The 14,570-nt window shown below is 38.8% G+C and overlaps 1 protein-coding gene across 9 annotated transcripts in view; it reads left to right on the top strand.

The window, feature by feature from the left end:
• The window catches only part of LOC143460843 (3',5'-cyclic-AMP phosphodiesterase 4C-like), a 52,398-nt gene that overhangs the window by 25,299 nt on the left and 12,529 nt on the right, over positions 1–14,570 (top strand). For 5 of the 9 annotated variants that reach the window (XM_076958492.1, XM_076958488.1, XM_076958490.1 and 2 more), the window contains 5 exons: positions 10,438–10,629; positions 10,817–10,856; positions 11,586–11,656; positions 11,851–12,049; positions 12,809–12,902. In XM_076958492.1, coding sequence (XP_076814607.1) covers positions 10,438–10,629; positions 10,817–10,856; positions 11,586–11,656; positions 11,851–12,049; positions 12,809–12,902 — 596 coding nt within the window. Of the gene's footprint in view, positions 1–709; positions 3,544–4,607; positions 6,160–6,533; positions 10,189–10,437; positions 10,630–10,816; positions 10,857–11,585; positions 11,657–11,850; positions 12,050–12,808; positions 12,903–14,570 lie in introns of those variants that run through there. The other 4 variants (XM_076958495.1, XM_076958489.1, XM_076958494.1 and 1 more) reach the window with 4 other exon arrangements.

Genomic DNA, 14,570 nt, shown 5'->3' with positions numbered 1-14,570 from the left:
TCTGCATTACTTGTCTGCGTAGGCTACGCTGAAATCAGGTGTTCGCGTTATTGATGCACTTGCTGAAGCAACCTGCATTGCTTTAAACAACGGAAAAGTTGAAGAAAAAAATCAAATTTTACAGCGGACGGATGTAATAAGGCGTTTTATTTCTCAATGCTATCCTGCTATTTAAAGTATGTCGGGGAAAAGAGCTTTCTGATAATAAATATCGATTTTTTTCCTAATTCAACTCTAACAGTATCCGATGTTGTATTTTAAGCGACATTTTAGCTGGCTCATGTTTTTACATCAAAGCTTTGTTGTATAACTGTCGTTATTTTGCCATAATATCGATTGCATAGACCACTGTGCTATTAATTGTTATCCAGTCGTCGACATTGCCGTGTGCAATATAAAGGCGCTGCTTTCCGTATAGTTTGTTAACTCGTTTAGGCAAATAGACATTTTTTGTATGCAGTTGGATGTTTGCAAAACTAGTTACGTAAAACCGAATTACATAACGTATATTAGAGCTGTTACCAACTTCAGCAAATACAAGCTTTGCTTAGCCATCGAAACCAGTTTAAAGCTATTGATGAGCTTTAGTTTATAAGGAGCAAACTGGCTATATATTTCATTTTTTGTTTACAATAAAAACTTTAAACACGCAACAAGAATTTAAATTTATACATGTCTTGCACTCAATCATAATTAAGTTATAGCGCATCTGGAAATACAAATCAAATTGGAAACGGCGACAACCAGCAAGAATATTCTGTCAGGGTTATCCGACTATCTTAATTAATTTCTAAATAGTTGAAGTATACTGTATCAGCTCCTGATATTCCCCTGATACCTATACATAAGTTTTCCAAATTGTTTTTATAGATAAGCAGAATGTTGAGCTTACGACATTGCTGAAGCGATAGGTACATAGATAGTCCGGATTTCATAATGACAGTGTTTTCTTTAGATGGCACGAATGAATTTTTTTGTTGGCTTAACTGCCGTTTCCTTTGTCGAGGTTTATGGCGCATTTCCGTATGGGTAGGCCTTATCGCATTAATTGATTGTTATAAGGTCGAACGTTAAATTTGGGGTATTCAGTGGTGGTTTTTGCGTTATTTATTTGTGCAAATAACCTTTCGCCTCTGGGCTCTGGCAGCATTCTGACTCCGCTTTACGTGTGTGACTAAGCTATGCAGGTTATTTAACGGATTCTTTCGCTTCCTGAAGCGTATCTCCGAAACAAACGAGACTACCAGGCAACGTTACTGGTTTAATTGTTTCAGTGTTATCTGTTATTTACATATCAGTTGATAGCCAGACAATTAACGGCTAAGCTCAAAGTACATTTCAGTGAGATGTCATTGATGACGCAGCCAGCTGTAGTATGAGATTCATTAACTGCATATACGTCAAACTCGTTTTAATTATTGAAGAGCGAAACAGCCTGGTCACAAATCCCATCGAAGTGAACCCTAATGGCAAGAGGTGCCTCGCGACTTGTGCTCTGTTATAAATTAACTACTTCTAAGAACTGTCAGAATCGCATGGTTGTTTTAATATTCAAGTCAGGGCTTATTAAGCGTAAAAAAGGTATTAACGAACGAGCCACTGCAGTTACCCATGATTTCCTGTATAAGGAGCCGGATAAAAAACCAGGATGTCCGGAGGAATATCAGAAAGCAGTGATATTAGTTTGGTTCGTGATTTAGACATAAAGAAATCAGCAGGCTGGGATCCAAGATATAGTGTGGTTGTCTTTGCAATGAAATAAAGCAAGTAATATTTGAAACAATGCTAATACTTTTTGAGATTGCCAGACTAGTCAGTTGTCAAGGACCCGAATATAAGCAGCGGGTCAAATTACATACTCATCACACGAGTGGCTAAAAGTGCATCGAAGCGTACAGTAGGAACAAACACAGGAAGGGCACTTAGATTCTGCTCGTTTTAACCACGTTCAATAAAAATGCTAACTCGAGAGCAGAAAGAACAACATTTTGTCTGCTTTTATCCTAAAGCGGAACTCGATTTGATCACAACGTGGGCGTAGCTCTTATCTTTTCAGCTGGTGTCACCAGAGCAGTGTCGGCCGTGTTTGTGATGTTGTGTGGTTACAGTCCATTAACGCGTGTTAGGATTTAAACATTTGTATTGTTTGATTGTCAAGATGCACTTGAAATACAGGCAGACTATACTGTTTTTGGTACAGTTAAAGGCCTGAGGTGTGTATAGTGATAGCGCTTATTTTATTTAATGGTTATTTTTACAAAGATAACATCAACTTTGGTTAGGCTCATTGTGATTCACAGAGCGACGCAAGCACACCGAAAATTTTCGTATAGTTTTTATATGGATCTTTCATTAACGCTTTGTTATACGATTACGATCAAACGGTGAAAGCATTGAGCACGATCGTTGATGAAAAGGCTTCCAGCGACCGTCATGTATTTGTGGTCATCCACACAAAATTATGTCGTCAAACAGGCAATATAGTCGATTTAAAAATCGCCGCCCATGTTTGCTAGTGAGAAGTCGAAATTTGCGTGGGATAACTAACGATTTCGTCCTAATCTGCCCGGTCCCTCATTGTTCGTTCTGCTTGCATTGACGTCAGGAAATTTATGAACCCTCTGTAGAGGTAGTGTGTTATCTATTACGTTGTTGTCGCTCTCATTGAGTAAGCATTTATGATAAGGCAGAGCCTATAGATTTTTGTAGCGTGACGTCGATTATATTAGATATTAAACTAAGCGAACAGTTTGCATTTCCATGTTACCAGAACAAACGATTTTATTTGCGCAATCATTTAGCCCGTGCTGTTTAAACACTTGTAGCTTCCTTTAGTACTTAATTACTCACAGATTTGCTTCAGCGAAACCGTCGATCAGGTGTAAGAGGTATTTCCTCCCCAAGTTTAAAGAGATAAGTTCATTCTTAGATATCTAAGCTATGTTCTTTTTTGTTGTGGTTGCTAAGAAAATTAGCTGGAAATGTTGCTATAGTGGAGTCAAGTACCCGAATGATTTATGTAGTTTATGTAGTTATCACTGGAAATGGATTGGTATTTTATTTTCTGGAAGTACTGCAGGCTAAAAGTTATTTGAAACGTTTGAAATACTTTTCACAGTTTTGAAAGTTGTTGGTTAATCGATAGAAATATATTTTTATTTAAATCCTATACAAATCTGCGGACTGTGCTGCGATGCGAACCGAATCCTCAACAACCGTCACTCACAATCATTCGAACACCCCCTCCCGCGTTTGCAAACAAAATCCTACCGAATCCTTTTCCTCAATTTCACTCCTATACGATCCGAATGTATCCTCCAGCGGATTTAAGTGCAGATCCCGTTCGAGCTCAGCAGCCGCTCAGATGCTGCATTCTCGTAATAAGCATAATAATCGCAAGCAAAACGTCACAAGGAGAAGTCCAATCTTGATGCAGAACTCCTCCAGACCGATACCTATTCCCGGACGCGAAGTCTGCAGCAGTCCGAGCACTCCACTTTTTGGAAGTTATGACAGTCCGGAGCCCAGGAAAAGAAGGTCACGGTAAGGTTCAATCTAATTCTTTTCAAGCGTTGGAATTCTTCGTATAATAACTTACTTGCTTTCGGTAAAAGGTGCGATATCGTTCGATGTAATAGGGCTGTTATTTGAAATTGCATTGTATGATCGAAACTTAAGCTTATTTGTTTCGGCGTAAATATTTATTAGGCACAATTTTTTACGGAAAACCGCTGTGTGATTTACAAGCTGGTTCGCAACTCACGTCGCTTCTTTCAGAAATTAATTAAAATTACACTAACCCTGGAGAGTCTTTCCGGTTTAGTTTGAAATAGTGTACTAAAGTCAATATATTCTGTTTTGATCGGTTTGCAAGAAAACATTTAACGATTTCTTGTCAAATATTTTCGACCGCCACCTTGTTTACGGCTCGGAATGGACTTTTGCACCTTGTTGCCGAACGATACCTTGTTCTATTTACATATCCGTGTGCTGGGGTCACATTTGCATTGACACTTTAGGCAAATTTCACTGTATTCTTGTATTTCGTCGGATTTTGCATGACATTTCATATTTGTGCTCTTTGGGTAAAGGTTGACATGAAACGTCGTAGTAAACTTCTATACTGTAGTTACGAAGTTCAACAATACACTGTAATTTTTTTGTGATTGATTTTGAATGACACAGGCTCCGATGCTTAGACGTAAACCACGATTAATGAGTTTGTCAGTTAGGCTATAAACTCACGATGACGTCATTCTCACGTGCTGTCTCGTATTGTAAATATGCGCTCGGGTCGTTATGACGGCGTTAAAGTCATAGGGTCACTCGTTACCAATCATTTTAAAGCTAGCAAACACGAATAGAACCATAATGCCAATCTTAGCAGGAAGAGCATGTTCATTAACATAAATTATTGTGTTTTTTTTGCCATTGTAACACGCTGGCGCCACCGTGCGTTTTACAGCTGTGCCGCAAGAAGCGCTAAAGGCATACTGATTTGTTGTTGATTTGTTTTGACAGCTATTTAAGCTCATTCACAATCGCCCTAGGCTTATGCGTTGGTTGTACGTTGGATTATATATTGTTTAGGTTATTTTTATTTTACCGTAAGCAAATGATGGCAAGCTCATTGTCAATGCCATTTAGCTATGGACGTCTTCATATAAGTAATACTGTGTTTACTTAAAATTTACTTACTGGGCGTAACTGATGCTTGGACACAATAGAGGCATTCTTTAAATCAATTGGCCGCTTTGCAGTTGGGAGAAGGGGTATAAAACTGAGGAGTATAAATTAAAAATATTAAATGGGTTCTGTGCGAGCTTCGCCTCGTACTTACAGTCGAAAAGCGGAGCCTTTCCTGGCGTTTGTGTAGCGGATGGGACAAGATTGCTATGTGGGAAAGCTATGTATGACGTACACAGGAAGTTCACCTTTGTGCTGTCAGTTATTGATTAGATATCCGTATATTTTTATTTGCAATGTTTAGATACAAATCTATTCTAGTCTTCGCAGTTTTGGATTCCTTCAGGTACAATACTGTAGAATTTTTTTCGTTTTTACGTCACCGCACCCTGCGTTAGTGCGTTCACTAGAACCATTTCGGCCTGAAGAATCCATATGTGCTCAAGCATACTCCGGGGCACGCACATGTTGAGACTGTTTAAAATGTGTGTGCCCGCTTGTGCGTATTCGAATGAGTGCGATTTCCTACGTTTCATCAGTTTCCCTATCTTCTTTATATTCAAAATACTTACGTCACGTTGTAGTTACTCATTTGTTATCACTTCGTGTATCATTAACGTTGTTAGAAATCTGGACAGCATGCTCAGCTTATGCAGTATGGCCTTCCTGCTGTGACGTTACTTCCAGAATCTAGATCCGGGCATGCGAGTGAAAATTGTGAGAAACTGGGATGCCGGATGCAGACGACCTAACAAATACTGGCTAAAATGCTTTGGCAAATTACCATGGATGACTGCGCAGCGTTTTTTGTGTTATACTTGGTGTCATGTAAACATGGCGCCACGACAGGAAAGATTGATTTCCCGTGAGGCTTGCAATGACATATATGCTAATATTATTGTTTCTGGAACAGTTGCATGAATCGTGGAACGCTTGCAGTTGTCACATTGCGTTGTAACGGCCCATGGGGAAAGTTGCAAGCACACCCCACGTCAGCAGTAAGTTAGCGTTAACGGAAAAACTGGTATAATTTTCAGTGCTTGTTTTTTTGAAATAAGCTAAAATCAGGCAAATTTAGTTTAGTTTCATGCTGAATTCTGAATTGGATCTTGCTGTTCTATCTTAGAAGGTTGACAAGCTCGTTTTATTTTGTGGATTATACCGTTTTCAGTACCTGCAACAGCATTCACCAACCAAAGTTTTAAGTTTTGCATTCATATTTAGGATATTGCACTGTTCCTATGGTGAATGTTTAGCGCTAGTACGGTACCTGTACGTAAAGCTTCCGGAACTTGGACACCTTGAATGACCGACTGCTTCTGCAAAAAAAGCTCAAGTGCGGTTTAAACAGCAGTATCAAGTTTTCTGAGTTGACAGTATTATGTTTAAGCAGAAAATGCGGCCTGTACCACTTAATCTTGTTTATAGCATTTCGACGCCAACGCCAAAGGTTAAAAAAGTGTTTTCCTTTAAGTGAGTATTAACTTTTGTATACATCTTGTTGTAAGACTAACTTTCTATAACTATAGCTATAGGAATATGTTCTTGGCCATATTTTCTTCAGACTTATTTCGATCAATATTCATGATATTTGTTTCATGTTCGCGCTGAACAATATCAATGTTCGGAATGGTAGCATTGTAAGTCTTTCACAGACGTCTAATGGAAACCGGTCATACGCAAGCTGACTGCTCTACAAGCATAAATTACACCTTGCGATAGCACGTGATACTTCGACACTGTTATTCACACGTTTATTCATTTGTATTTTGCGGTTAAAAGTGTGCATTAAATTAAATTACCTTGCATTAAAACCAAAGTAACGGATAAGGGAAAAGAAGTGAACAATGCTTGTTGATTGTGAACTGACTGATTGCCTTACAAATTGCAATGAACGTTCAGTCAATTTCTCGTAAAAACTTTTTAGCCATTCTCTTATTTTGATTTTCAAGCAATTCTTTGGTTATTGTTCCGATAGACCGACAGCACACTTTGGCTGCCGGCACCATCATGTCGAGAACGAAAAATTCACATACATAGTTGCTTTAAGAAACCGCGATAGCTCTTGTTCTATAGTATAAATGAACTTTATTTGCGGCTTTCCTCTCACTAAAAGCCCTAATTACTTATGAAAGCCTGATTCTATCCCGCAAATTTACTTACTGTAAGAATGTTTGCCCAAGGTTTTAGTCTTCTGCGGTTAGCAATGAAGACTTTGTGTATATAGCTATTCACGTTCGCACCACTGAGAAAATTGTTCGAACGAATTTATTCTCTTCTGTAATCGTTCTTTCAGTTACAACAGTACTTCGTTATTCGATTGCACTTTTCGACTTTTTGCCACTCGATTGCTCCCGCGATTTCGTCGGTATAGCCATAGCCTATATGCAAAATTGGGCAGGAGTTTATCAAAGGCTCGCACAGACTTTTAGCACATTAGGTTTGGCAAAAAACATATTGGACTCAGGTTTTGCTGGAGGGAATCGAAAAGGTACAACCCGATGTTTTGTTTCAGTCATTTGCTGATATTTTCTTTTGAAGATGTGCATATTAACTATATAGCCTGTGCACTGTTTGTATTAGTTATGACAAGAAGGGTTTGCATTTGCTCAATGTATGGGCTATGAAATGAAAATAAGACCCCTCTCTTGTCTTCTCAAAGTAATGAATGCCAGGGCGCCGGGCACAACTTTGCTTTGCCCTGAGACAACTTTTCTAAAATCAGTGTTGGCAGTTGTAAATTACAATGGAGTCCAACCCTACAGTTTGCCCACGGTATGGTTGTGAGTTGACATATTTGGTTTACTTCACACAACATCGTAAATACTGTAGATTGGCTTTGATTTTTAACTTATGTTGGTGATTCACCAAGTTTGATGTGGTAGTGCGCCACATTTAACTGCAATTTCAAGCTACAGATTATTATATGCGGTCAAACAACGAAACATATATTTTGATCAGATGAAATTGCTGGTTACCTTATAACTCCTTAAGACATACTGCTTATCTCTTGGTGTTTCACTGTTATTTGATACGCATTCCAGCGATTCAGTGATTTACATATGATGGATAAACAAACGTCCGACCTTGGTTGGCAAATAGTCCAAGCCTAGATTGCAGTTTCATGTTACAGGCATGTACGTCGTCAGTACCGAATGCTTTGCCCTTGCTTCCTTTTTTTGAGTTCCATGAATTATTACTGTCGTTTTAAAGGTTATACTCCAAAGTCGTGCTGAAATTCAAACTTTAAAACACTTTCCACTCCATCATTTCTTTCGTTAGTTACGTAGTCAACGGCATGAACAAACAGCGAAGAAGTGTGACATGTTGATCGTAGTTGGCTATGTCAGCTTTTATTTACACTTTATTCTATGAAGTACTGGTTTTGAAAAACAGGAGCGATAACGTATAAACTGTTCACAAGTACAGCGAGCAGTCGTGTGGCGGCCGTAGGCTAGTGTCAATTTTAGAGCGAATTACGTTCTGTTTTCACACTGTTCTTTCGTTTAGGTTTCTCGTTCGAATAGAATTACAGGCTAAATGTTGCCAGTTTGTGTTTATAATGGCCTTTACGTCAACAAATGATGTTGTAATTTAATGTGGTACTAACTGCGAAACTGATAAAGCGAAGAAGCTGCATACCAGTAATGTAAAACAATTTGGCAAACCCGGTTTACCATCAGCTCTAGTATCGCAAGAAACGTTTAAAACAGCAGTTAAGACGTAGTGAACTGATGAGCGATGACGTGGTATTATCCTGCGCATTATCGCCCACCAAGTCCTGCCAACGTTCCACTGTATGCACCAGCCAAATGATTTGCGCTAAAAATAGTCCACGCATTTACTTGTTGTGCGCAAGTTACATAGCCTGGCAGTCACAACATTGTGCCCTTTTGTGTAAGAAATACTGCTAATTAAAACGCGTTTTAATAAAATTCATCAAAGTTAACCAAAATTGCGCTATAGTAGATGAGGATTTTGCGATACTTGAAGTGTAACTGTTGATGGCCTGTCAACAAGAAGGCAAACAAATGATATATTAGGAAAGGATTTCCAGTTACAGTTGACAGATTACAGTGAGTTAAGATCGAATGTTGTTAATTTAACAAATCGCTTTGATGCAGCTGCTGATAGGTATAGGCGTTATCAACACCAGCAAATCTAGGTCTTGAGCAAAGCTTACTAAGCCTTGCATTAGAAGGTAAACGTGCATTTTGCAACAGCAATGTTGGACAATCAAACGCTGTTGCATGAGTTAAACCGGATACGAGCCAAGCTGCTAAGCCCAAATTTACAGCCTTGTTATACATTCTTGCGTACTGAGAGCTAATGCTCGAGTCTTTACAAACAACTATATGTGTAGAATATGATAGGTAAAGTTAGCTAGGCTTCATTAATTTTAACAATTGCGCGACCTTTTAAAGTGCAGTAGTGACAACGACAGAACGCCTGAGGCTAAGCAAATAAGATTGGAGTGTTATGTTTATAGTGCTAGTAGTACGAGTGCAGGTTTACTGTAGTTGTAGCATATTTTTAAGCACTTCACCAGTTCTTAGTTAAACTTGGTTTTCGTTGATTGAGGTTGTAAGTGCTAATATAGAAAAGCTAAGTTACACTCTACAATTGTCACAGCTTTCCTCTTAAAACTGGCATTTGTAGTCGACGCACTACATTATACAGTACTTTTGTTTAACGCGCTGATGCAATACACCTCTGTACATGAAAAATGAACTAAACATTTCCCGTGTGCAGAATAATAGAAAGAAAGAGCACGTATACAGCCATGATGTAGTCACGAAATTACCACATGTTCCACGAGTGTACATTATAGAAAGGGTTTTATAAATCGACTGCGCCGTCCAGTCACTGGCTTTCATACCCGCTGAGCTTTTCAGGAATATTTTCGCAATAAAATGCTTGCTCGCGTTTAAATGCTGTTTTATGAAATCGTAGGGGGTGGCGTTTATAACGTCTTTCTTCACAAATGGTAGTTCAAAATTTATAAATTCTTCAACGATTAGCGGACCGCGTTAGTTGCCTTGTAGCGCTTTAGTTTAGGCTTTGTTGGAGGATATTGCCGGAAAGAGTGTTACGACGAAATTCCAAACTGAATGTTGTTTTCTTCTATCTTCAGTTTTGAACCAATTGTAAGATTTTTGCTTATCTCAGAAGTTACCCATCAGCGGTGAAATACGAATTAAAAGAATTTAAACCTGCAGTGACTAAGGCGCCCGTCATGACGAGCAACGTACACGTGGACGTGCAAATCGAAGAGAAAGGAAATGTACAACATCCAAAAGAATATAAAAACGACAAGAAACTGATTGAAAAAGAGTTTAAAGAGGAAGTCAAGGACGTGCTGAGGCCGCTTAGAGCTAGACTCAGCTCACCAGAATCTCTGAACACTGCTACCTCCATTCCGACCAGGAGCATTTTTATTAGGCCAAAATCAATGCGGCATCCGCGGGCGTCTTTGCCCAACATTGCTTCCAACAACTTTTGGTTAGATTTTACAGACCGTATGCGGTTGAACTTGTGTTTACCACTGACGTTATAGCAGGCAGCGTGTTTCTATACAAACCGGTGATCTGGGTCTCCATGCGTATAATTAAATACGTTTAAAACATGTTTGATATGGTTTCGTTTACTCAGATAGCTCGCTTTGCGTGGTTTGTATTTCAAAGGCAAACAGGTTTAAACCAGTTAGAGTTGTAGCAAGCTGTAGTTCTAACTTTTGCATTTTTGTTGCAGTTTTGACGTGGAAAATGGAATGTCACCAATGCGAAGTCCAATGGATGCTCAAGCATCACCAGGGATGATACTTCATCCAGCTAATATGCCTCACAGCCAACGAAGGGAGTCTTTTCTTTATCGTTCGGACAACGAATTTGACCAGCCTTCCCCCAAAGTGGGCTCACGTACTTCATCAGTCGTCGGTGACTCGTAAGCTATCGTACCTGTTAGACTAGATGGAGCGTACTTAAAGGCAACTTGCTGTACGAAACGTTGTGCAAATTGTTTATCTAGTAGCAGTTGTACATGTTAAGTATAACCGAGTAGTTTTGACCCACTTCACGAGTGAACTTAATCGAATTAATGCTGCAATTACCTTGTTTTCCTCATTTTACAGACACGTCGTTGAAGACCTGATCGTCACACCTTTTGCCCAGGTAATATATTTGAATATAGCGTTTTTGATTTGTTGCAACGTAAAATCTTGCGGAAAAAGTTTTAATAGTAACATGACTTTACATCACATACTTGTTTCAACATATGACAAAATTACAAGGCCTAATATGATTGGAATTGTTTCATATAGTGATTGTGCTGAATTCTTCCGTGCGAACGCTGTAACACAAGACCATCGCAACTGTAACCTATTGCAACTGGTTGTGAAACAATTGAACAAATGACTTTCAATTAAGATCAATAATTGTAAAGAAAAGTAGAAAACAGTACGCTGTAGTGGGCAATTGCAAACGCGTTGTAAATTGTTGTATATAACTGCGTTTTACGACTATAGGCTTAAACCGTTTCTACGTTTAGTGCATGGTGATGTAAGGACCAGCACAATAAATTATTGAGTCAATGTCCGTTAGTCAGTGCTTCACAAAGTCATCTTTAACAATGAATAATTCACATTATGTCAAACAAAGCCATGGGTTCAGAAATGTGAATAAGCGCCCCTTTTTTAACCTTACTTAAAATCGACCCTAGCTCGTCAATACGACATTCTGTATTATTGTTTGTATACAGTATATGAAATTGTATTTTCCGCTACGTTACTCGCTGCGGTCCGCCTAATGCCAGCAGGTCAAAGTTTTTTTCTGTAGGCATGTAGATGAGCTTATTTTAGACCATGTAGTCTCTCATTTCTTAGAATATCCAATTTCATGCAGGTGCTGGCAAGTTTAAGACGAATCCGAAACGATTTTCTCATACTTACTAATGTTACCGGCACAAACAATAGGTAAGCGACAAGTGTTCACACTTTCCTATGTTATCGGCATGCTAATTCATAAAGCGTCGTGAAAAATGATTTTTCTTTGTTCTAAGAGTATTAGAAGAAGCAGACTTTAATGCGCCAAGTTGAAAAGTAAATGGTGTGAATAATACATTTAACTTTTCCTCTTTTGAAATAGTCTTTCTGTATTTATACACCAGGAGGTCACCTGTCGGTCCGGGAAAAGTTCCCAGTCCAACTATGAATTCAAATCCCCATTTTCATCAAAACAACATCGCACCCGGATCGGAGGAATTCATCCAAAGAGCAACAAACACTCTTGAAGAGTTGGATTGGTGCCTAGATCAGTTAGACGCAGTCCAAACGCACAGATCTGTTAGCGAGATGGCCTCGAATAAGGTTAGGAGAATTGCCTTATCTCTGCACGCATTCCGTTTAATTAAAACCACTCCATCTGACATGTGTCGGGCTGTATGGCATACTGATGCTACCGCCTGGTTTAGTTCTGCTTTGGATAATGTGTACGTTATACTAGGCTTTTATACAGATGTCTAAGGGCTCGGAAAAATGTAACCTTATTATGCTTCGCCCCCGCCTATGCAATTATAAATGAAAACGGAAGATCCCATCACACGCGTGATAAGGGCCGCATTTACTATTTGCCACGCATTAGCGATGACATTCGTTTTTTATGCTCCCAACAAGGGATGTGTATTAAATGTACCAGAAATATCAACACTATTCCTTGAAATTCATGTCCTTGATTTTTTGTCAGCGTTTTCGACCATTGTTTGTCCGGTAGCAGTGACCCATGTAGAATGTTACATAACAACGTTGGCATAACCACCTGTCATGTTTGTGACGTCGAGGTCTTTATGCCAGTATGAACCTTGCAATCGTCTAATCTAATGAGATCATCGCGTATATACGTAACCTATTGTCATAAACTTTTCCTCTATTCCATACTATACTTGATTAACGTCACGAATTCGTTTACCGTTTTTTTGGAAACCCGGAAAAGGAGCTTGTGATCCAATTACCGAAATCCTCTGTCATTCACAAATTGTCAGTGGGAATGATTGTACTTTTTCGAATTCGATTAAAACATTTAACAAGTTTTTTCAAAGATATGTACTAATAGCATGTGCTTCTTCACAGTTTAAACGGATGCTTAACAAGGAACTCAACCAACTCTCAGGAATGAGCAAGTCGGGAAATCAAGTGTCCGAGTTCATTTCTACAACGTTCTTAGGTAGGTGTTTGTTTCAGTATTCTGGTATGTCCAAAGCTGATATTGATATTGGTATTGGTGCATGGGCCTGAATATTACTGTAAGAACTGCTTGAATACGTTGACTAAATGTATATATGCAATATATTGTATTCGATTTTGCTGTATTATTACATGAGTGATAAGTAAAAAGCACAGTAATTGGGATTTGGGAGCTTATGTTTTGAAAACACACCCATGTAGTTAACAAATACATAAACCAGGCGTTGTATAAACTTTTTTCGGGGTATTTTACGCAACCAACGTCACACCCTAGTCGGGAATGTTACAAAAATTATTGTCGAAACCCTGGTCTGAGAGCCCTCAACTGTAGTTAACCAATGTTATTTTGGAAAGTTTTCGACGACTCGACACTTTTTGAATATAATTCAGGTGGTGGCGCAGTGGAGTTCACATCCGAAGAAGTATCACTCTATTATAATGTAACTTCTCTGCACATGTGCTCTCTTGGTACCATAAACTTACCACTAGGTGTCATCTTGTAACACAATCAAACCAGTTTCAAGTTGACGGTAGCAAGCATGGGAAGTCACAAGACTTTATCAATACTGTTTTTTTCTGCGTGTTTTGTGAATATTGTTCGTCGACTGGTTTAATTGAGCCAGCTGTGTATGACAGAATTCATGGAGTTGTTATGATGGCATGTGCAAAACTTGCCATCTGTTGTTGTCCAATTTTCCGTTTTCCTTACACAGTTTGTACACGTCAACCGACGTAGCTGACCGGGTGTGAGCGGCAAACATTGTTTTTCTAATGTACGGCGAATTTACCAAATATGAAACCTGTTTTCACGCTACTTAATGAAGATTTCTGATAATACTGAAACCCCGAAGCCCAACAGAAAACGAAAGTACGGTTAGCCAATCATTATAAAATAAGCATTTGTGTGCTAAATAGAAAATTTCGATGTCGTCACATCAGTAGAAAAACATATTTTGGTCTACTAAACTGTAATACTTCATAGTAAACGAATACTAAACACATGACAAAAGAATCAAATGCCCCTAAACTAGCTTTATTGTGGACGAAGGTCAACTACCTTTTTGTTTGTTTTTTAAAATACACGCTTTTATTTATTTTTATTTATTTATCAACTACCAATCCTTATCGATAAACCCTCTCGCGGTACATTTGCTTAGCAAGAGGTATGTTTTCTTTGGTAAAGCTTGTAACGCATAAAAGACCAGCTACCATTCAAATTCTGGAAGAAGTTCCCCATGTGATCAGTTCGAACTCCTACCTGGAAATAGTTGTTTGTAGCCTTTGTTATGGCTCAGCACTCCCACCCGCATAAAAATACCTCCCGCATTGGCCGTGTTTAGTTATCCGTCTTCGTCTATTTTAGTGAGGAAGATGACGTGCATACAACCCGTGTTTTGAGCATATTTTTGGAAAACACTATTTAGGACTTCGTTCTTATGCGGTTTTGATAATTATCGTTCATGCAGAGTTTCCCGGGGAAATTTACGATTTTAGCTGAACGTCGGCTAGATATTTTTCCAGCACTGAGTAATCGCCGCAATCAAACCGACAACGTCAATTCGATAACCATACTTCCAGTATTTCAAACCATCTTGTATTCGTGACGTAAAAGGAATCCGAATTGTCGTCAATCGTCCAAGTACGAAAC

Source organism: Clavelina lepadiformis, chromosome 5 (assembly GCF_947623445.1).
Source record: "Clavelina lepadiformis chromosome 5, kaClaLepa1.1, whole genome shotgun sequence".
Classification (NCBI taxonomy): domain Eukaryota; kingdom Metazoa; phylum Chordata; class Ascidiacea; order Aplousobranchia; family Clavelinidae; genus Clavelina; species Clavelina lepadiformis.
Note: the sequence above shows the minus strand (reverse complement) of the source record. Positions and strands in the feature narration are given on the sequence as shown.